The 22,433-nt window shown below is 32.4% G+C and overlaps 4 protein-coding genes across 4 annotated transcripts; 2 read left to right on the forward strand and 2 right to left on the reverse strand.

Moving 5' to 3' along the window:
* The first annotated feature begins 338 nt into the window (after positions 1–338).
* Positions 339–1,324, forward strand: LOAG_02666 (hypothetical protein). Its single transcript, XM_003138203.2, has 2 exons — positions 339–522; positions 989–1,324. Exons 1-2 carry the CDS (start codon positions 345–347, stop codon positions 1,096–1,098), a joined length of 288 nt encoding a protein of 95 aa, XP_003138251.1. The 5' UTR covers positions 339–344; the 3' UTR covers positions 1,099–1,324.
* Positions 1,325–2,521: 1,197 nt separating this feature from the next.
* On the forward strand, positions 2,522–2,992 carry LOAG_02667 (hypothetical protein; the record flags this gene model as incomplete). The annotated part of the gene is made up of 1 exon (XM_003138204.1): positions 2,522–2,992. The coding sequence occupies one exon, from the start codon at positions 2,522–2,524 to the stop codon at positions 2,990–2,992; it is 471 nt and encodes a 156-aa protein (XP_003138252.1).
* A 4,165-nt stretch (positions 2,993–7,157) lies between these two features.
* On the reverse strand, positions 7,158–7,918 carry LOAG_02668 (hypothetical protein; the record flags this gene model as incomplete). The annotated part of the gene is made up of 3 exons (XM_003138205.1): positions 7,158–7,311; positions 7,481–7,614; positions 7,715–7,918. The coding sequence occupies 3 exons, from the start codon at positions 7,916–7,918 to the stop codon at positions 7,158–7,160; spliced, it is 492 nt and encodes a 163-aa protein (XP_003138253.1).
* A 3,997-nt stretch (positions 7,919–11,915) lies between these two features.
* LOAG_02669 (hypothetical protein) lies at positions 11,916–18,651 on the reverse strand (the record flags this gene model as incomplete). The annotated part of the gene is made up of 14 exons (XM_003138206.1): positions 11,916–12,155; positions 12,777–12,887; positions 13,730–13,912; positions 14,140–14,256; positions 14,433–14,511; positions 14,851–14,980; positions 15,647–15,713; positions 15,829–15,939; positions 16,221–16,332; positions 17,201–17,253; positions 17,471–17,548; positions 17,927–17,983; positions 18,191–18,265; positions 18,583–18,651. 14 exons carry the CDS (start codon positions 18,649–18,651, stop codon positions 11,916–11,918), a joined length of 1,482 nt encoding a protein of 493 aa, XP_003138254.1.
* Positions 18,652–22,433: the final 3,782 nt, after the last annotated feature.

Raw genomic sequence — 22,433 nt, forward strand, 5'->3', positions numbered from 1 at the left:
GAATACTTTAAAAAAAATGGCGATCTTTTGTTTACATTTAAATTGTTGTATCGAGCAAAAATACGCCTACCCCATAACAATATAGTAACTGAACAATAATAATTGTCATCAATTATAATTACTATAGCTTTATCACCATATCATTGATAACAATCGAGTGATCATTCATGCATTGTAAATCATACTGATCACAATTTCTTGCATAATCATTGTATTTAGACTCATTATTTGTTCAGATATCCTATTGAAATATTATAGATGGTATCCATCCACTATATGATGTGATTAATTATCACCACATTTTTCTTGTCTGAATATATCCGTAATCATTCGATATATATTAGATGAAGACGACCGGTGTATTGTTGCTGTCGGCGGTATGTGTCGCCTTATCGTTAGATGTTAGAGATGAGTGCATGGAACGCTACAAAATATGTTCGGTGAAAGATCGCTTCACAATGCAAAAAATATGTCGAAAAAGTGGCGGATTATTGAAACATACACTGAAATATGCGGGGAAAGGTTTGTTCTAAAAATAAATTAACTAATAGTTGAATTTATTTTGAACAAAATAAGTGTTAAATTTGTATGAGAATAGATGAAATTCGGACAATAATTGCTTGTCTTTTAACTTTTTCCATCATCACTTTTTGAATTCTTTTATATTTTTAAAAAGTTGAATTCTTTAACAGATGTTAAATTCATTTTCTGAATCTAGCTTGAATGCTTAATTGTTCCTTAGAAAGTAAAAATTTGATGCTCAAATATGGCTTCTTTGAATTAGAGAAGAAATGGGATCTCCAACCGATTTTTATGGATAAAAAGTTTAGATTTGCGAAAATTCTAGAACCATTCTGTTTCATGCTTAATGAAGCTATTACAACATTTTTGACATTGCCTTTCTATCAGTCAGTTACTTTTATGCGGGAAAACCTTTTTAAATAGCTATCAAGCCCAACACTTCTTATCTTTGTTGATTTCGTTTTAGAGATAATATCGGATTGCTGTCGGCCAAATGGCTGTTCCAGACAATACTTGTGTGACTTCTGTGAAAACTCATGTTGTCAAATTGCGATTGATATGATGATAATGGATTAATCGTTCCTGTAAACGTGAACTCCATCACGCAGCATATATTTGCTCAACGAAATTGAATTCATCAGTAATTGGTTGTATCAACAATCAGCACTTGGAGTTTTTTTATAAACAGGCCGGCGTCACAAATGATGTTGAAAAGAATTTGATTGTCAACAAATGTTTTGTGCGGAATACCGTATCTTGATGCACTAACATGCACTACGTTCGATACCAAAAAAAAGACCTTACTGTATCATTTCTAATTTTTGTCAGCTTAACCTGAACTTCGGGCTGCTTTCCAGTACAAATAACACCTTTTTTTTGTCGATGAGCCATAATGTAGTGTATATTATATTAATAATTTAAATGAATAGTGTAATATGTCACTAATAGTAACCGTTTAGGATAATGCTAATATGTTGCATTTTCTTCACTGAACCAAATTATGTAAACAATTCAAGTATTTGAGTTCTTATATTTAGTATGTCTGAAATGAGTTATTTCTTCATTTGTTTTTTTACTTATTCTTTTGCTTTGAATACTATTTATTGTTGTATGGTTTTAAATTTCATCCTCTCATCTATTAATTGGTCTCACTAATTTTGAAAAGCGGAAGGAAAAAAATACAAGATGCATGGATGGGTAAGTTTTTGGAACATCTATCCTTTCGATAATCGGTTTCTAAATGATATATATCACGATGAATTGTCATCTCAACTTTATTCTAGTCAATCTTAATTGTTACTTCAACGCTGTTATTGTCACTCATGTCATGTTAATCCCATTGCTATTACATTATCTCTCGGTCCCTTTCTCCACACCCACACATATCTATATATGTATATATGTTGTGTCAGTGTGTCAAGTGTCAATGTGTCACTCTCTATTATATAATCCCATTACTGTCAACACACCGTATGTCATCTCCACATACTGTTATGTTACCGTAAGATTTACTCACTTTTACACACTCCTTTCTGCCTTTATCTCAACATGCCGCCAGTGGACAGCATTCCTTCAGTGGTAGGGTAGCTCATGAAAAATATGCAAAGTTAGTAAATCATGGGTTGCTTTGAACTGAATAACATCAATTTATTCATATATCCGTACGTCCGCTGAGAAACTGAGCGGTCATTGAAGATTACAGCTTAGTGTAGTGGACGGTAAAGCCTTCCATCGGGATGATATGAGGTAGTTTAATGTCGGTCTCCATCTTGTTCTTGTCATAAATCGTATGAGGGGAGTTCATTATTATTCAGCCTAAGTTGTTCCTTGCAAGTGGGAATTCTTAAATTGTCCCCTGTCTCTCCCATCATAATGATAGTACACCTTTCTGCTAGGTATAATAGAATCAATGTCAGCGGACAGACAGCATCGAGTAGTTTTTGAGAAGAGGACGTGAACGACACGCGGTTGTTGTTAAGTTGGTGCGAAGGTCAATGCGATGGTTTGGTTTGCCGGATGTTTGTTGGTATCGCAACTACAGAAGGTGCACATGGTTGACGTGAGTTTTATTACCTGGAGCAAGTTAGTGTCAGTGTCCGTGTCGGAACGAATGAAGATAATGAAGAATGCATCCCTCTCCGAACAAACAACACATGTCGGTAGAGAACCATATTACCATCCACAAAGGACATTAAATGGTCCTAGCATGACCGTAAAGGTATGCCAAGCATCATCACTCTCTATCTCCTCCCCTCCCTCCCCACCCCCTAACCCTCTATACATATCTTACGACATTTGCATACCACTGAAATACAGCAGAAGCCTTCTCCCAAGCGTCCGAAGGCTTGGAATGGGCTGGTGGACAGTCATTGACAATCACATCCATACCTTAGAAATGTCATCACTGATCCCAAAACCACATGAATTGCTGGATACCACTTTTAATATTCATTTTCTTGCAGCAATTTAGCTGTGACCGGTATCAAAGCAAAGCCCACATGATACATTCTGTAAATAAAAGACTAGTAGAGAAGCAGAGAAAGTTTTGTCTTTATCAATACCTTCATGAGAAAAGTATCAAACAAAAATATGTAATGACGAAGTTTAAATCTTAGTTAAGTAACCAATCTGCCCAATATATCGCAAAATTTGCATATATAAAGAAGAGGAGAAAATTGTAAGAAAAAACGGATAATATACAAACTTTGTGATTATTTACATCAAAAGGGCTGTAAAAGACTCAAAGTATTTACTTTATTGCAAGCTATCATTTAAGTGAAAAACTTGACAAAATAGTATTTTAATTATCAAATGTATTTAATATGGCTAACTTCTAAAATGGATAATGCAATAATTTCAGCATTGGAAAAAACGTTCGACATATAATCCATTTACCAATAAAAAACAATGCATTACATACCCTCTTGATGAATCGTATACTTGGTAATTTATGCCAGGTGAAAACCGGAAGAGAGACAAAAAGGACATTTCAAGAGTTAATGACCGTGAAATGTATTCGTAAAAAAGTCATCTTCTTCTTGATAAAAAGAACCTGATCTGATTACTAAAGTTAAAAATGTGGTAAGTAAAATGTCAGATTGTACAATAAATAAGTGCAATAAATATGGAAGGGAACCGGTAACTGTAAATGTTTTTTTTTTTAAATTTTTTTTATGGTACCACTGTAAATGCGGTACCATAAAAAAAATTACTTCTCTAGAATAGAGATACGAAATTTAAAAATAAATCCTGATGTATCGGATGAAATCAGTTTTACATAGGTCAGACTATCTTCTCTTATTGCATATAAGCAAAACCTTACTGCTAAAACGTTTAACCTTTGTTAAAAGAGTAGCAGCTTTATAATGAACTGTTGTCACTGTTGTGACTGCCAACTATAGTCTACCTGGCAGACAAACTATTTGGTCCTAAATGTTTCAATTCTTACCACTTACTCTGATATGTAAATGTTTTTTCCAGTACAAACTATCCCAATTTTAAGTTCTCAATAATACACTACCCTTCCTTGCACTTAACTATTATGCTCATTTTATGCTGAGCTTCCTACCAAATCCAACATTTATCAGAATATTGGGAAAAAAATCAACTATATAATATTGTAGTATACCGAAGAAACAGCCACAGATTAGCTAGAGAGACTCTGAACCATCGAGAACTCTTGAATGAAAAGTTCTGAGACTTTTCGACAGTTTTTCATGACTTACAAAAAAATCTTTTGGCATATGAAGAGATGCAATGATCTAATCGTTTTCAATGAATCATTTTTCATTGCATCCATTCTCCACGTATGCTTAGCTATTGAAACTCTACAACCTGAGACACTCTAACTTAATTCTGGCAATTATCATCATGAAAAGTAAAACTTACATCACTTTCGATAAATTCGCTTTTCTCGGATACATCTTTACAACTTTATAACCATATCCTTGTAATCATCATTATACTAATATTGGATGATAAAAGCTACAAATGATTGGTACTAAGATGATGACCAGTGACCAGTAACCAGGAACCACAAAGGAAGTTTGCAATAATCGTAAAATCTAAGACGAAGAATAATGAATTTGATGTGAACTTCTAGTAAAATCGGTGAATCGAAAACCACGGAAGCAGCTAATCGAGTTTCCACCGATTCCCAGTGCTCATAACGTAGTTGGGAGGTGGCACTTAGCTGTCATTTATTCGACGCAGCTAAATACGATAATTTCATTGCAGCAGTCCGAAAGTTATCTAAATTTCGAAAATTAAAATTCACGTTTCTCTCGAATTTTGCATATACAAAATAAACCAGAAGTTCCGCGGCACAACAGCATTGAGCATCACTTTTCACATTGCAATTCGTTTTTCAAAAAATTTCTTTTTTAAAAAAAACATTAGAAATACAAAACTTCATTAGCAACTAAGCCAGTGCATATCAAACGATAAAAATGTTACATTGTAAAAGAAGAACAGGGTTTATTAAGCAGGGAAGTAAATGAAGTCATAAAAAGAAGGTACCTTTTTTCTTTGTCACCTTATTGCACGACAAGTTTTGTATCATTCGAATTGAATGAAATAAAACGAGACGGAGGGAGCAGTTTGTTATCGATGAACCGACCGGTAACCATCGAATGATCTCTTTGAAAATATTCTTGATTGAAATAACACGACGAAAATTGATAATGCAAATATACCAGATATATAAAGACAAACGAACAAACATATTATGACAACAAATGAGTAAGTTTCCATAACAATTCTCACGATTTTCGCATTCTCTTCAAGCATTTCCTACATGAAATGGTCACCAATGTTATGACAAATATTCAATCCTTGCGACAGAAAATTTCGACCTTTTAAGCTCTTGCAACTTTTGAAACTTCTCCAAATTTACGTAAATCGTTATCAAAATGCAAATATCTCGTCTGAAGTAGAAACTTTTTAATATCAGAAGAAATCGAATAACTTAACAATTACATTTGGATGAAAAGAAATTCGAAGAAAAAAGTTTTAAATAATTTCCAAAACATTTCAGGTTGTGTCACTTTTGCCGTTATTTTAATGCCATATCATCTTTATGCGAAACATCGTTGAATTTCAATGTTACACGTTCCCTGTCACATCTATAATTAGCTTAGTATCTGTCCTGCTTTTTCGATCAAATTTTTACTGTTGCAATGAACCGAATGGCAGTTAGTTCTAGTTCTCCAACTTAAGGACCATTTGTAGTGTTATCGAGACTCAGGAATCTTGTTGGAAAGTCAAATGTTGGCTGATAAGATGGAAAAATTTATCGTTCTAAGACAACAGCAAGGATAAGGAAATACTAAGAATATTAAAAGAAGAATTTTAAATATTCCCATTATTTAAAATTTGAATAAAATACTCGAAATGCTTATGCATTCAATCATAAATCGGTGCATTAGAAAACAATCAGACTAATGATAAAATTTTTAAAATTTTTTTTGGAAATGCTTTTTAATAGTTGCTTCTTCTTCGACGAGAATTTTGTCCATCTGAACAGTAGCTATGATTGATTTGGCAGATTAAAAAGTAATAATTTACAAAGTTTAAATTCAAAGTTATTGCATTTTGCAATAGAATAAATTTAGTTTTCTTCCCTTTTTATTCTACCCATCTTCTGATCATTCTTAAAATCTCGTCGATCATCCATAAAGTGAAAATTAGAAACTATTTTTGTCAATATATTTTGAAGATATATTTGATAATATCTCAAAAACTTGCTTTTATAGTTCTCTGCAACAGTTTAAATTAAATGTGGAAACAAAGAACTTGGGAAAAGGATTTTGGAATTTTCGAATATTTCTTGATTCAAAATTGCCCTTCCTTTTCTCGTAGTTTTGTTTTATAAATTTTAATTTGATTAGAAATTTATGCAAATATAGAATGAGCTATTTCTGAAGTAAATAAAATTTCAAAATTTGACATATAAAATCTAAATAAGGCATGGAATGAAGAAATTAAAAAATATAAATGCAACAATCAGTCTCCTGAGATTTTCATCACTTTTAAAGTATTCCCCGACAAAAAAAGTCTTTTTTATAAATGACAATATCATTTGAAAGAAATAGTTATAACTGGCTTAGAAAGAAAGAGCCGAATAAATATTTTCAAGTACTGTCTTGTTGCTCCGAAAAACAACCAAAGATGATATTCTCTTAAATTTATTGTTTTTTATTATATAATCAAAATAATAGTTACCGTATCTGCAGAACTAGTTATTGTGATATCGATTACGATATATGTAAATGTTACTTCCAGTAACACAGAAAGCATCAACTTCACCGCTAGAGCTATACCAACTGAATCCATCAACCAATTAGTATTTGTACTGAATTTATTGAAGCAATCTTGTTGATGTATTCTAAAATGTTATCAGGGATAATGAGATTTCTCGGTATAATCATAATTTTTAAACTTAAAATACGAAGAGTTGTATCGTTTAATTTATTTCCATATTGTTACTTTATGCGGAGAAACAGCTATCAAAATAATTCGGTACGATAAATCTGCATAATTTTCCTGTCATACTGTCGCATTTATAGATCAGATTGATCCATAGAACAGATTAGATTATTTGGAATTATGACCATTCATTAGCTACCATATATTCATCAATCAAAACTCGGTTTTCCTGCCGGTTGTTTCAACGGTCTATATTTTGGGACATTTGCTTTTCTTTTCCCCTGTTTCATCCAACCAATGTCAAATTTCGTGAACATTTTAACAAAATCATTTGAATATGATCTACTTGTCAACAATCGTTTCCTATAAGTCACTGTTTGAAAAGGAACACAATTTGTTTAATGTTCGACCAAAAAGTTTTGCAATAAAAGGCTTTGCTCAAAATGACTGACAAAAGTTATTTCTTATCAATCCAACTTTGCAATCACTAAGGGAAATTATGGAGTTATCAACTCAGCCCAGAAGAGCAAACCTTTCTTTGGGACAATGCTTTTTAATGTTCCAGCAGCAAGATAAGGAAGCTGAATTCATTTTTTCCTCATCATTTTGTGTTTTCCAAATATTTTCTGCTTGATCATCCACCATTGCTTTTAACTCATTTTCAATCTGCAATCTACAAAATGCAATGATTTAGACCCGAAGTGAAAAGGTCAATATAATGAAAAGAAAGTAATCTCTTCAATTGCTTTTTTACGGTCATTTTTACCGAATCATAATAATGAATTGTTCTATTCTGCATCCACTCCGTGCTATTTGTAGTAAAATCGCAACACTGCATGGTCCCTTGAACATCATCTACAGTATACATAAAGTTTTTTGGATCATCCTTCAATATCGTACCTACAACATCGATCAAGGTTGATGACCTTGATGAATTTGAACCTATTGTTACTGTAATTATAATAATCATTTCATATTCAAGCCGTAATGCATCATTGCAATGACAACAACACAACAATTATGTAAACTAACACAGGTTCCCACGATCAGTGCCTTCCCCCCCCCCCCCCCCCCCTCTCATATATAATATAAATTAAAAAATATTTAAATAAAAAAATGTTTGCAAGAAAGTTCATCAATTACAGTAGTGTTCCGTTAATTTGCATAACTTCTTTAATTGTTAATTTTTAATAGTTTTAGTATCTTTTAATTTATATCCTTTATTTTTTTCGTTAATTTACTATATCATAGTATTCAATTCTTTATCTTTTCCATTATTGATGATGGTTATGCTGTATCAGCAGTGGTTATCAGCTTATCAGAACAATCAACTTTGGTTTCAAAGAAACATATGAATGACTATGTGGCCCAGTGGAGGAGAAAATATTGTAAATGGAAAGGCTTGCATTTACTGCCGCCAATTTGGGTATGACAAAAAGATCGACTCAGTCTTTCAGATAATATTAGGTTAATTAATATGCAGAGAAGTAATGAAATAGTCAAGGTAGAGCGCATAACATCCCATTGCTGATAAGCCTATGATATTAAGTGTTAAAATAATGATAGAGCTAGCGATATCTTCTGCTCTAAATCAGAATAAAGTGTGGTTTGATGGAATAGATGTACTGAACTGGTGGAAAAATGATAGATTCAATGATGTGTTGCAGTAATTATATAGATGAGATGAAAGATTAAGATTAAAAGTGAAATGCTTTTACAATGAGAAGAATGTCCTCTATGCCAACATTTTTGAGGCGATTGTTTTGACACAAACCTCCCAATTAACTATTCAAAATAAATATTTTGGAGTTAATTTAAGGATTTAAAAAGCCTAACAAATCTTCTATTTATTGCATAATTTACTTACCGAGAATCAAGTAAAATAACAAAAAAAGGAATAAGAAAACGAAATCCATTGCTATTGATATCCCATAGAAACCATATTTCTTTCTGATAAAAGTTAACAATGATATGAGTTGTACTGCGATTAGAGCTGCTTCTATTCCGCAAAATATGTATGTAAAAAAGCCAAGGCTCTTTATCAACTAAAAATTATCCAATCCTTAGGGTATCCTTTAGATTTGAATGGTCATAAAAAGTGTAAGAGATATTTGCTAAACAATACGCTATTCAATCAGACGACAAAATAAATGAACAAATAAAAATACGAATCGACCGACTGATAGTTCTTTCTGATATTTGGTGTCCCCCAATGGTCAGGTATTGTAAATATTATTATCTAGACCCGCTTAGAGAAGTTTACAAGCCATACAATTTGGGCACCGAATGTAGACTTTGTAGCAGTATGAATTCGACTTGCAGGTTGTACATATTTGACAGCGAAGTTCAACGATATAAGCATAACTGCTATACATCTAAATGGCATTAATTAATACAAAGATAGGTAAGCTTTTGAATGGTTGAATTTTTCACAAGAAAATGAACTTTTGCTTGGCACATAAAGCTGAAAGAAATGTTGCAATGAAGGGATGATAATGCGAAAGCTTCCCATCGAATTACATTCAATGCAATACATTTCATCATATTCTTGTGTAAGTTACAATTTTTCAGAAAATTTGTTCAGACAGATCTTCAAATTAAAAAAGAAACCTGCCTGATTGGAGCAAATACTCACTCAAATCCCTGACATACTACCGGTAGGTATAATGTTTGATAGGTATCGGTCTTAGGCTTTTTAACTTGAAGACCGATTTATGCAGATTTTCTGAATTAATAAGAACTGTTAATTCATTTTGCAACAAATTTTCAACAATTATCAAGAACAAACATTAATATACGAATAATAATTGTGCAAGATATTATAAGAAGAAATATTTTGTATGGATATCTTCTGCTTGTTATCGATTCTCTGCAAACAGAAACAAAAAATTTACTGTGATTTCAAAGAATTTGGAGGATTCAGCAAGTGTTATGTACAGATATAATCAAAAATTATCATATCTTGTTACCGAAGTAAAGCTTTACTGATATTCTTGGCTATTTATGCTATGCCAAATTTTGTGAAGTTTTTCTTACTGATTGGCTTAGTAACAAATCACATTATAATAATCTAAGAATATTGTCTTTGATTATTACTCCAGTCTTTACTATTTCAATCGAAAGAGAATGCTAGTGGTTCGATTACTAATTTTAAAATTTTGGCGCTTTTGAAAAGTGAGAAAATTCAGTGTGCTATGAGTTAATTTAATTTAATTCACTTCTTTATGAATAGAATTCTACAATTCGATGAATTATATTTGCCGGAAATTTCTGCCTCTATGATTCGATATTCCCATAAAATAAAAAACTCGAGTTACATTTTGGTTAAATTAAAGTGGAATAAAATGGAAAACACCTTGATGATGAACTATTTTCATTTCGAAAAAACTTGAAGGAAATTACATCACATTCCTGTGAATGGTCACTTCTTCCTGAAATCTGTTTGACAATCCTAATGTTCTTGGGTTTAAATGGTTGTTATACATGCATTTTCTCCATTTCCCAACACGCTATTTAGCATGACAAGTGAGATACAACAAAAATGACTTAACCTATATGGCTTAACGAATAAGTTATGTCAAAGAAAGGCTATCAATTCTCTGCGATCTGTTTATCAACTGTGTGAATGTCGGCGTGGTGGTAAGTAGTGATGTTCAAAGATTTCAGAATACAAGTTGGTACTTCAAAAGGTTTCAGAAGTTTAACTTCTTATCCATTAAGTTATTTTTTCCTGCATATTATCCCTAATTAAATTTGCAGGTCATTTTATCACTCTTAATTTCATTTACAACCTAATTTTCTGTCTAACTGTACTTAATTCCCGCAGCATCAGACGAACCTCAAGTATGTCCAAAGATTGTTTTTTATATATTGTCCTACTGATGATCTGATCTATTTACCAAAGCCATCTTGATTAGTGCATGGATCAAGTGATCAATTGAGATTTTGAATTCTGTAAGACATGAAATCTTGTCATTATTAGTATATGCGCAAAATTTTCCTCATCTCGACCAAAGGTGACTGGAGACTGAAGACCAATCTGACTTCAAATTTTAAGATTCCTTTTTAAAACTTCATTTTCGGATAATCTATAAACTGACCGCTGTATTTAAGAGAAGGGATGCGTCGATGTTTCGTTGACTTTGACAGATCCTTCATATCTGATGACGCGATTTTCATTCTTTTATTTTTTAAACTAAAGCTGAAATGATAAGAAAGAAAGTAATGCAAAATGGAAGAGTCCAAAAATGTTGAAGAATGAGATTACTCCGGTACTTTCAGAACTGATGATCACTGATATTTATAAAAGCCTTCTGTTACTGCATCAATTCTTACAGAAAAGCCCATTATTTAGAAGCAGAAACTTTATTTGCTAAAAATAAGGGAAGCTAAAGGTAAGCAACCTTTCAAACGCGTTGTACAAGTAAAATGGATTCAGAGTTTGAAAGTTAAATTGTAACAATTTGCATAAATTTTGTACAATATTTTCTGGCAAATATGTAAATAAAATGGATTTTAGGATTTAGAGTATGTGTGCGATACACGTAAATAATATTCACTGATAAACACTCAAAAGACAATTATAGAAGAGTGCCTTGTTGATCTAAATACGTATTCCTTCATATCAGTACCATTCAATCTATCATGCTTGGTAACTTTGTTTGTTGAATGATATTTTCAAAAGTTCTTTCTTATAACATGAAAACTGCTACTATAGTAAAGCTACTATAGAAAACTGTTTCTACAGTAAAGTAAAGGCCTTATATTCCAGTATTGGCTTTATTATGCGTCAATGTAAATGCAAATGCATTCGTAACTTTTCTCATCTTTCTTGCATTTTTCTTCCTCCATCTCTTCTCTTCTCTATAGACTCTTCTTCACGACCTCCACTGTTCGACCATCCTATTACGAGACAGTTATACTTTTCAAATTTTAAGCATTTTCGAGAATTACATTTAAAAAACAAATTACATAAGTTCTCTTAAAGCAAATAAAATATTTGCAACAATATTTTTTAGAATTTTTAAAGCATGCAAGGCCTTTATTCCTGTATTTAATTGCTTATCACAATTAATGAAATATCTTACAGTGATATGATCATCCCAGTTATCGAAGATTTTCTTGAACTCAGGTGTTTCTCTACCCTGCAGCACCTTCACAATTTCAGCTCCGACCGGGCGTGGAAGTGTGTCACCTTGCAGATATTTCTATAAAAGAAAAAATTTATTTTGGACTGAATCATAGAAGGATTATTCAGGTTAAGTAAATAATTTGTTGAAAGGATTATGAGACGTGGTCGTAGATCGACTAACTTATTCCAGATCAGATCTGCTCCAAATCCACCTGGGCAATTTTAAATTACATTCCACAATTTAACAGCCCATTCTATAGGACTAAGAAGAAGCCCCTCACTAGGCAAGCAATATTCTTTACTCGAATATGATGGCCAACCACTAGAAAAGCATCTTTCCCGTTGTATGAAACTTTCCAAATATGCATCACCTCATGTTCAACCGCAGTTTTTGAAGATCTTGCTAGACTATCAATGTTTGACTAAAGGTTAGATTACTTACAACCATTTAGGGATTCTAAAATGAAAACTGGAAGAGCTGGACTGTAATAGATCATCATTCACTTTACTCTGTTCCCTTTTGCTATATTTCTCCTAGTTAATAATACCTTTCTTGATTGTCGGGTCTAAGAGTATATTTGAAGCAAAAAAAACTTGAAGGTCTTTGGAAGCGATGCATTGCATGAATAAATGGTTCTTAGCGCTACTTCAGAGGCAATATTAATCACAAGAAAGAATTGAAGAACTGTAAGCAAACATTGGCAGCTTCATCAGCGAGTTTTTTTTCCTGCTCATTAGCGCCGGTACCGACCCAAACGTAAATGACTTTCATAGTATCCAAAATCATCACATCATCACCATCCAAATCCTAAAAATTCCTCATGTCTCCAGCATTTCTATATCCCCTTCTAAATTAAAGACTGCAATTTTAGTGAGCAGGCACACAACATTATAAATTAACACATTCCAAAATCTTTAAATTGAAAGATGGACTTTCATGTGCTTTGAAAAACTGGTAATTTTTGAAGCATTTGATTATTTAAAAGCAAAGTTGACATCTGACTTTGACCTCTGAACCCCACTTGAAAAAGTTTCCTCGAAACTAATCAATTGATTTTTCTTACCTTCGAAGTACTATTTAACACATACTCTTCCCGACTTTCATGAATTCATTACTTCTCGGAACTATCGTTTCGCTTTTATTTATTTTCCTAATATTTCCTCTTCTCCAGGGACACCTCTCATTTTCGTGGGGGAAAAGCTTGCATGCCCTTATGAGGTTGTGAATCATGCCGAGAGTACATATGCCGCCGATAGGGATCTCCCATGTCAGAAAGACAAAGTGTGTCCACAAGCATAATGAACTCAATAGTCTCCCGTCAACCATCTTAGGAGAAGAACAACTCTAACTCCAAATCCGGATAGATGAGCTCGTTTAGCTCTGTATGGTCATCCATCTAAGAAAAGGATACTTCACTAGGCTTTGGGAGACGAATCGTACGAGTAAAAAGTGAGGCCAGTTCTACACACGTTGTGTCTCACCTGAAAAATCCACTGCACGAGCTCGAAGAAAACATTCGTATTTGTAGTGTTTGCAGCAAGCGTTGACAGAGTTACCCTTTCCCAAATCTTCGTTCATGAAACCTAGTTATGATGAATTATTTCGCTAAGTTCCTCTCAACTTGTCTCATTTCGTTTTAATCGACTTACTTTTTGTGTGTAGTTACAAATTTCTTCAATAGCAAGTCTGCCATTTTGGTCACTGCATTGATATAACTTAGGAATGAACGGTGGTATCTTCTTGGAACTTTCCCAGGAACTAGCCCATTGCGTGAATGCTACCGGCTCCGCACCTTCCAAAACTCGTACCACTTGTGTATTTTTCGACCTTCCCTAAAAAATGTATCCATCATAAAAGCAAATTTTCGCGAAATAGCGTGACGTAAACTCCAAAAGTTATAAAAATTCTAAACTATAAACGATTCTACAAAAACAACTTCAAGTAACAGGTGAGATCGCTTTTATAAAACGTTTTTAGTATCACTAAACGATTTCATATCACTTTTCCAGAGGATTACTTTTGACTTTATTATGATGAGCGATCAATTTGTAGATCCAACCTGTAGTTCAATGTATTTGATCGCATATTCCATAGCCTTTTTTCGTTCATTTGGCGAGCAATTTTTCCCAATCCAAACGTATATCCCAGCGTTGTAGGCATCCAGTATGAAAGCATCCTAGATATCGTATCAACTAGTCCAGTTTCGGAGAAGACAACTTTTCGAAATTTGAATATATTAAGGACTTGGCTTATGCATCGTTTACATTTAGATTTGTAAGTGATGCAGCCAAACGAACCAACGAACTTCTGTAGTTTACAATGGATGTAAGATAGTTAAGAAAATTAATAAACCTTTGACTCAAGTTGACTGTATTGGAAATTCCCTTTGGAAACCATCCGCACGCTCATCTTGCCCATCTCGTCTGATACTCTGCAATATCTTTCCGATACGAACACTTCTTCGATTTAAAATTTGACAATTTTGTCAATTTGGTAAGTTAAAAAAATACGCGTACGGCGGGCTTTGGAATGGCATCTTTTCGATGGCATGATCCGTCCGGGTATTTCAGTACTTCAAGATTCCATAAATTTAGCTTTATTCATCAAATTCTTCATAAATTCGAAATATTCCAAAATTTCAAGTTCATGTTCTGATTTAAGGAGTGCGATTTAAAAGCGCGCATAAAAGCTTCGAGTCAAATTAATTAATTACGAATAGTAACTTGTAGAATCCCAAATAACAACTCAAAAACATCTGCCATATGAAAACCTCCAAAGAGTCAGCTGATTGTTAGTAGTCTGCCAATAATTTTCGTCCTTTCCACCGGCCTCTGCTGGCTTAACATTTTTCTTACCACCCAAAATCTTCCAAAATTCATCGTTCGTATTCCAATCAGAATCTGAAGAACGTTTTTGTCTATGAAAGTATATGTTAAGGTAAGTAAACTATCTTAGAAGTTAGTCAGAAAAATAAATACTATTTTAGATTTGATCGGGTACTGTTTAGCGAGTATTGTTCGAAATTTGAAAAATTTCCTCTTTATAGTCCGTAGATAACGAATATTGGATATTCTGTGCTTATTTTAATGCTTTATAAGCTTCAGATTAGATCGCTTTAATTTTTCATTAAATTTAAATTATTTTTTGACGGAAGTTCAATTATAGAAGAGTGTATTTGTTTTCATGTTATCTTTCTTTTATCTTATCCAGGTTTCCGCTTGATATAGCTAATCATTATTTGTTGTAAATAACCAAAAAATTCGGTGCAAGAGAAATAAATCCATCTTAAATGTTTTCGCTAAGCACTAAATATTAAAAGCTTTAAAACATTAAAGTACTTAAAAAAGTACAGTACTATTTCAAGGTGACCTTAAAATGATTTAAATACTGTAACTAACAGCATCATTATTTCAGAGTGAGTTAATATTGAATTTGTGTTTAAGACCGCTAATTGTTTAAAACCATCATGGATGTTACCCAAAATCCTTATTGTAAGAGAATTATGCTATTTTTCCATAAAATTTCTCCATATATAGTTAATGAAACCATACAGCGTGCATCCTTACCAAGAACTATTATTTCAGGCTTTCCGATTCTTTCACGGTCTCGAATGCTCCTTGCTTGCTCCATTCCCTAAAATTCATCTTATGATGAAATTGATGTATTTGGAAATTTGAGGGAATTTTTTCTGCAAACTAATCTAGCTCATCCTTTAAAATCATGATATTTTTCATCCCATAAACTTTACCTTTATTTTTTCAAGTCTTCCACTTTCAGGTGGCATCCAAACATATATTTTCAGACCGCAGTCCAATATGAAAACATCTCCAAGGTTCAGTGATTCGCCTTTGCATTCCACCTCAATTTTTCAATAATTGATAGCCATTGAAGTGATAAAAGATGAGAAAATGATAAAATAGTCAAATGAAATATGAAAAATAGACGAGCAGAACATAAGTATAATATTATCAATAATGTTTTTCTTTTTTTTCATAAATCCTTAAATGAAGGTACAAGTTTTTAACAAATCTTGAAGCTACAAAATGACTGTTAGCTGTTGTTAGGTGAAATATAAAAGTAAGCAATTACGTTGATAAAATTGTGGGAAGTCATGAAACTTTAAATACGATTATAATTCACCTCTTTGCATCGTACGTTCCGCTTTCCTTTGCATTGGAACAGTTTTGGTTTCCAATTTTCATATTTGTCTATGACATGTGTGAAGCCGGATGCTACCCCTCCTTTCAGATATCTGTAAACTTTTTGACTTTCCCATGTAAACATGATAATTAGGAAGTATTAGATGACGCGCTAATAACACCATTTTTCGCAAATTCTGGTGTAACAATTTATGAGTGCCATGATTTTCTATCGATGAAAGATAGGTCTGTGAACAAAATGACCAACTGACCAATAAACAAATGTGAATTCAGAAATATTCGATTTTTTTAGCCTCGTTGAGTTTTTAAGAAAATTAATTTCTAGATTAATTTTTTTTTGAATGAGTGGAAAACTTAAGCTTCGAATTATCCGGAGCATATTAGGAAAATTTTCTGATTATACAAACTCCATTTGAAGAAATTAACTCGAAATAATTTTATCCTTTAAATAAGAATTGATCATCAAGTGAATATTTTTTGTGATAATAGACCATACATTTTATTGCATTATTTACATATTTAAGTGTTCGCAACAAGCATTATTCAGGTGGACATATGGATGCATATATTCATCCCAACTTTCAAATCAATACTACTTCTAAAGCACTTCCAGAATTCAGCTAATTTCACTTCCTCAATTTTTTTGCTCAGAAATTCGTCATTAGTTTGAAATAGTATGTCCACTTTAGAAAGAATTGAAATTCACATTAAATTCAGACATGATTAGAAAAACGATGGGAATATTTAAATCATATTAGCAACATCGTTTCTTTTTTTTTTGGAAAATAATTTAAGCGGAAATTGGTTTTCAAATAGATTTTGGCTAACAATATCATCTATATGACAAACGTTGTTTAATTTACTGATAACTGATAGCGACTATAATAAGACATAGAGGATAATTAGGAAATCATTTAACAGATTTCAATAAAGAAGTGGTTGTAAAAACCTTGTACCTACCGTATGCCATCCTTGAAGTAAGATAAAAACAGCGACGATTCATGTCCTTGAACCTAAAAATGCATTAAAATTGAACCACTTTTTAACAGCAGCGAATATTTCCACCATTAGAAAGAACAGAAGAAATAATCGATCTAGCTGATCACTTTAGGTAAATTTTTGAACAGATCATTTTTGTATGTTACGTCAGCCAATAACAAGAGTACTCTTAAGTTCGCTAAATCATAGATTGAAAAAGGAGAAGAATTCAAATTACAAATGATAACATACTTCGCGATATTGTACAGGTAGTCCATTAAGTGCATCATCAATTTCTACGGTTAGAATCGCTGCTGCTCCTTGTTCATCCTGAAATCTTGAAAATACATTACATAATTAAAAGCCTTAAGAATGAAGCTTTTTTTTTAAACAACCGCAGCATATTTTCGTTGTGATTGGACCGTGCTTGTTGGATGAAATCGTAAATTTGTAAATGTGAAAGCATAACAGGATGGACATTCAATTGCCTCCAACTATACTGGAATAAATTACTCATGTTCTAGGATTCAGATGCTACCGAAATATTCATTTCGCTTAGTTAAGAAGGGGCAAGAATTTGCAAGATTAGAACAGAGCAAGCAATGCTTACGAGACAGAAATGTGCGCAGGTGTTTACTTAGTGATGTGCAAAATGTTATATCACTAGTCGATAAAAAAACAAAAAAATTAATCCAAATCTGGACAAACCAGTGTTGTTTCATCTCCCAGCCAAAAATGGACATTCCATTCGCCTGGATTTTTTGTCTGAAATTCACACTCCTGTTTATGAGTTCATTAATAGGCCATATCTGTTATCATTTTTGGCAACAATTGACAATTTTTATTTATGTCCTATATTTTTCCTTAATAATTCATAGCACAAACTTTCTGCGAAATTGAGTTTTAACATCTGAGAGCATTTTATTTTCTTTATTTTTTGCTGAAAAGCTATATCAAAGTGAAAATGCTTACATATAGAAGGATATATGAATCACCAACGTAGAAACTTCCGAACTGCTCTCTTGACAACTTTTCCAAAGCAAAATTCTGAAAAAAATTAGAGACTTTTTATTGGGACGTTTTCAATTCAGAGCTCTGAGAAATTGAACTGTATGCTCAAACAGCTTAAAATTCGATTTTCTATTCCACAAAGATATGTTATCTAATAGATTTCACTCTTTCTACTCACCTTGAAAAGTAAAATTTAGAAAAAAGAAAAACGATTAAAAGTAAATTATACTGTTCAATTTTGTCCCGATAAGAAATCCGTAATATGCAAATTGCAGGAAGTATCAATCCAAGAAGTATCAATTATCAATTCTTAATAAATACGACAAAGAATTTAAGAAGAATGACAATAAAACCTTAATTCGCCATATTTCCATCCCACGCTGCTTTCCTATATCCTTTAGTTCCGTGTCAACGGTTGCCATATTGTCTGAAAAATTGTTCGCTACCTGGTAAAATTCAAAATTAGAAGTGATGATAATATGCGTTCATATTTAACCTAAGCAACTTTTATCACAATATATTCCAAAATACTCCTACACTCAATCCTGCCAGCTACTTGAAGTAGGATATCTGTTCACGACATCTGTTAGCTTGCATACTTTTCCGCTCATCGATCATTATGTTTAAACAGTGCAGTGAGTATTTTCATATTTTAGTTCTGGAGTCAACTTTCAAGTAACTCATTCTCATTTGATCGGTGAGTTTCAATTCCTCAAACAGTCATCTTTTTTTTATGCCAAAATTGTCTTAACCTTTTCTGTTTCAATGCATAGTTTGAGATCATTAAATAGATCATCAATATAATGAATATTAAATTTATAAAAGAGTCCTAGAAATCGAACGATAATGGACCAAATGCTTGAAGGAAAAAATTATAAACTTAATCATTTTGCGACACTTCCTCAGAAATACATTTTATAGACAATACTTGACAAATCCTCAATTGGAAAAGAGTTAGGATGATTCATCGGAGGACATTCGCAAACATTCTTTGCAAAGAATATATAATTTGTGTACACAAAAACGAAATAAATGCAGGCAACGTTTATCTAAAACTTTCAATACATCGTTTGTTCACTTTGTGATAAAGAATCGAATCAATCGTTCGATGAACAACAACGCCTCTCATCAAACGAGCAATAATCATCCATTAACCATTTCGTATTCACTTCTTCTATAAGTACTTTTATAAAAAAAAATAAGAAACAATATTTTAAGAATTATGTGCACTCATTTATGAGAGACTGAACAGAGTTATTAATGCAATTAGTGCAACCAAATCTGTTGTATTTACTAGATGATTACACATCACACCACCTGTCTTCCTCGTAAATAATTTATTAGTTATTCCTTTAAACTTTTCGTTCTCATTTTCTTCCTGCAGTTTCTAGGGATTAGCTGAATGTTTCGTACATTTCATGGCTGAAATGAATTTTAAAGTTGACATGAAGACAACGATATGAAACATATCTGGATTAAAGATATCCAGCCAGGTTATATTAAAGAATTGTTTTGCTGAATAAAATTCATTACCAATTAACTACTTGTTTAATTATTTCTACATTTGTTTATGTATAAATGCTTAATGCAATAATAATTTAATGGATTTTAAGTATATTAAAGATGACATGAAGAACATGGTAATAAGCTGAAGATTAAAGAGAAATTTAAAGAGATAGCACGGATAGGAAAGAAACAAACAGATTAAAATTGGCTTTTAGTTTGAACCTTCCTTATAACATTTCTTGAGCGATTCATATAAGTTCAGCAAAAAAATTAGGATAACAGGCGGAAAGAATTATGATGGGATCAATGATTTTGTAATACATTACGCGATTTGTAGAGAACAGAAGTACGTAAGCAACATACCAACATGAAGATTAATGCTACAGTTAGTGAGATGAATAGCTTTGCTATGCATTCAAGGACATGGTAAGAAATTAATAATGAGCTTAATGAATTGAATAAGCTATTCATTAATAAAGCTAACAGATGCGGGGTTTTTTGAATTATCAACTCACATTGTTCTATTAAAAACGCAAAAACATTGTTAGTAGTCAATCGATAATTTGTATATTTAAAACACACTGTATGTTTATATTTTTGGCAAATTTCAGATTCTTTTTTCATCTAAATGCTCAACTTTGGATCACTACCTTGTTTTACTACTGATAGTTCAAAGTTGATACATTATATGCTCTAAATTTCGAAAATACAGAGCACTGTGGAACGAGTACTAAGAAATGAATAAGAAGCGAACATTCCTTATCATCAAAAGGAAAAAAACATGAATATATCGAGGAGATCACCACATTCTTTCCTTTCTAGTACTAAAGTAGCACAATTAAATTTTGCCTATTCTTTTACATTTAATTACAGTGTCCCATTTTTAATACTGACATGTTTGTTTTATTATTGCTAGCAGTGACAAAAAGAAGTATACGATAGAATGAAATGAGATACTATCAAACCGAACTGCCCGATTAGCTTTTTTTTCGTCCTAAATTTTATCGAATTTTCGGAAACTCTTCTTGGACACCAGAATGAATGGCTGTACTGACATGGTATTCAACGAAACATAATTATTTTTTAAGAACATAATTACTTTCTTATAGAAAGAAGAAAAAAAAACGTGAAATTGTATGAGCCTTTGTAAAATGTCGTAAAATAATGGATGGAATTTTACATATTTTCAGTTCCACTGCTTTTGCTTTCTGGCAAAATCCTATCACATTTTAAAACATTCTGTCAAGCTCATATTTTCTTTTACTGATAACTAATGCTTGATAACTATCAATCACAATCACAATAGGCTATGGATCATTCAGGCGATTTGTTTTTATAATTTACCCCCGTTGCTTCTTTCAATATGAGAAAGTATGGCACACCAATAAACACCTCATCTCTTATTTTCTCTTAGAAGACAATTTTCATGACAAGCAGACGAAGTATGTCGTGATGAAACAGTTTGTCACTAAACTCAATAACCTTTTTTTTCCCTTATCAGTAACATCAGTTTGAATGATAATTGCTATTTCTGTTATTGATGATAACCTCAGCTCACTAGTTGAAAATACTATGAGAGTCGATTTTATTCAACAGATCTGATGAAATAGTATTTGGATAAAACTGTACATGTTCCTGCTCAGTTCGTTATTGATTTTTACTCACAATCTCTACTTGGTGATTTGATAGACAAATCTTTTTTTTTGCAAAACAGTGATTTTGATAGACAAAAATCTTTTTTGTTGACAAACCATAAGTTACGCTAATTCACTAATTAGTCTTTAATGAGGAAGAAATCATCTTACATGCTTTAGTACAGAAGTTACTTTTCAAGATGAAGAGACGTAGCGAAGAATTTCTCATCGGTTGTTCTGATTTTTTTTTTTTGAAAATTTTATCTCCCGGCTTTCGTTCAACTTCCGGTTTCCCATTTCCGTCGATTTCTCTTCTCTCCCATTCAACCTTAAAGGGTTATATATATTTTAAAAAAGAATTGCTTTTTACAAAGACTACAAAGGTTACCGCCCACTATCAGTTCAATCATTTTACGAATTTATTTGTACTATCAGGAAGATTTCTTCACAAGTGTTCATGAGAGAAACTTACAGATTAGTGCGGCTGGGCTGATATGATAAATCAGTCGTGTTAAGTAATTGAATCGCTGTACAGAGTCAGGCCTTTTATCTGTCTCTTTAAACACGTATTATTTTGCAATGAATGATGAGGGAACAGGAAACCAAGGATATCGGATGTCATTAAAGTGAAACTATGCTGTTGAACAGGATTTGATCTATCAGCTCTGAATAGCGCTCATCATTTTGCAATGTACCGTTCCAAGAATCCACTCGAATTAGCTGTACTTCATTTTCTTTAAGAGATAAAGCTATTTACCGAACACATTTCCTCAAAATTAAATGAGAATGGTAATTTCATTTAAATTCAAGAAAGTATATGAAGGGACATTGACAAGAATTGTTATCTTTTTGCAACAAAAGTTACTCATTGTGACTTCAAACACTTCCGCATGAAAATCATACAACAACGCCACACATCTTCTAGAGATCTTTTAAATAAATTAAGAAAGGTTCGTTCTTCATTCCTCGAGATACGTTGAATATGAAAAGAAATTTTCCCCAAGGATTCCTTTTTGTGGTTTTTCACTTTCAAAATTTGTTGTAGCCATGAAAAGAAATTTCTG

Source organism: Loa loa (genome assembly GCF_000183805.2).
Source record: "Loa loa unplaced genomic scaffold supercont3.32, whole genome shotgun sequence".
Taxonomy (NCBI): domain Eukaryota; kingdom Metazoa; phylum Nematoda; class Chromadorea; order Rhabditida; family Onchocercidae; genus Loa; species Loa loa.

Bases quoted from the DNA above. Each gene is read 5' to 3' on its own strand.
- LOAG_02666 (XM_003138203.2), top strand. From the start codon at position 345: ATGAAGACGACCGGTGTATTGTTGCTGTCGGCGGTATGTGTCGCCTTA. The intron at 523-988 runs GTTTGTTCTAAA...ATTTCGTTTTAG, and splicing joins ACTGAAATATGCGGGGAAAG to AGATAATATCGGATTGCTGT.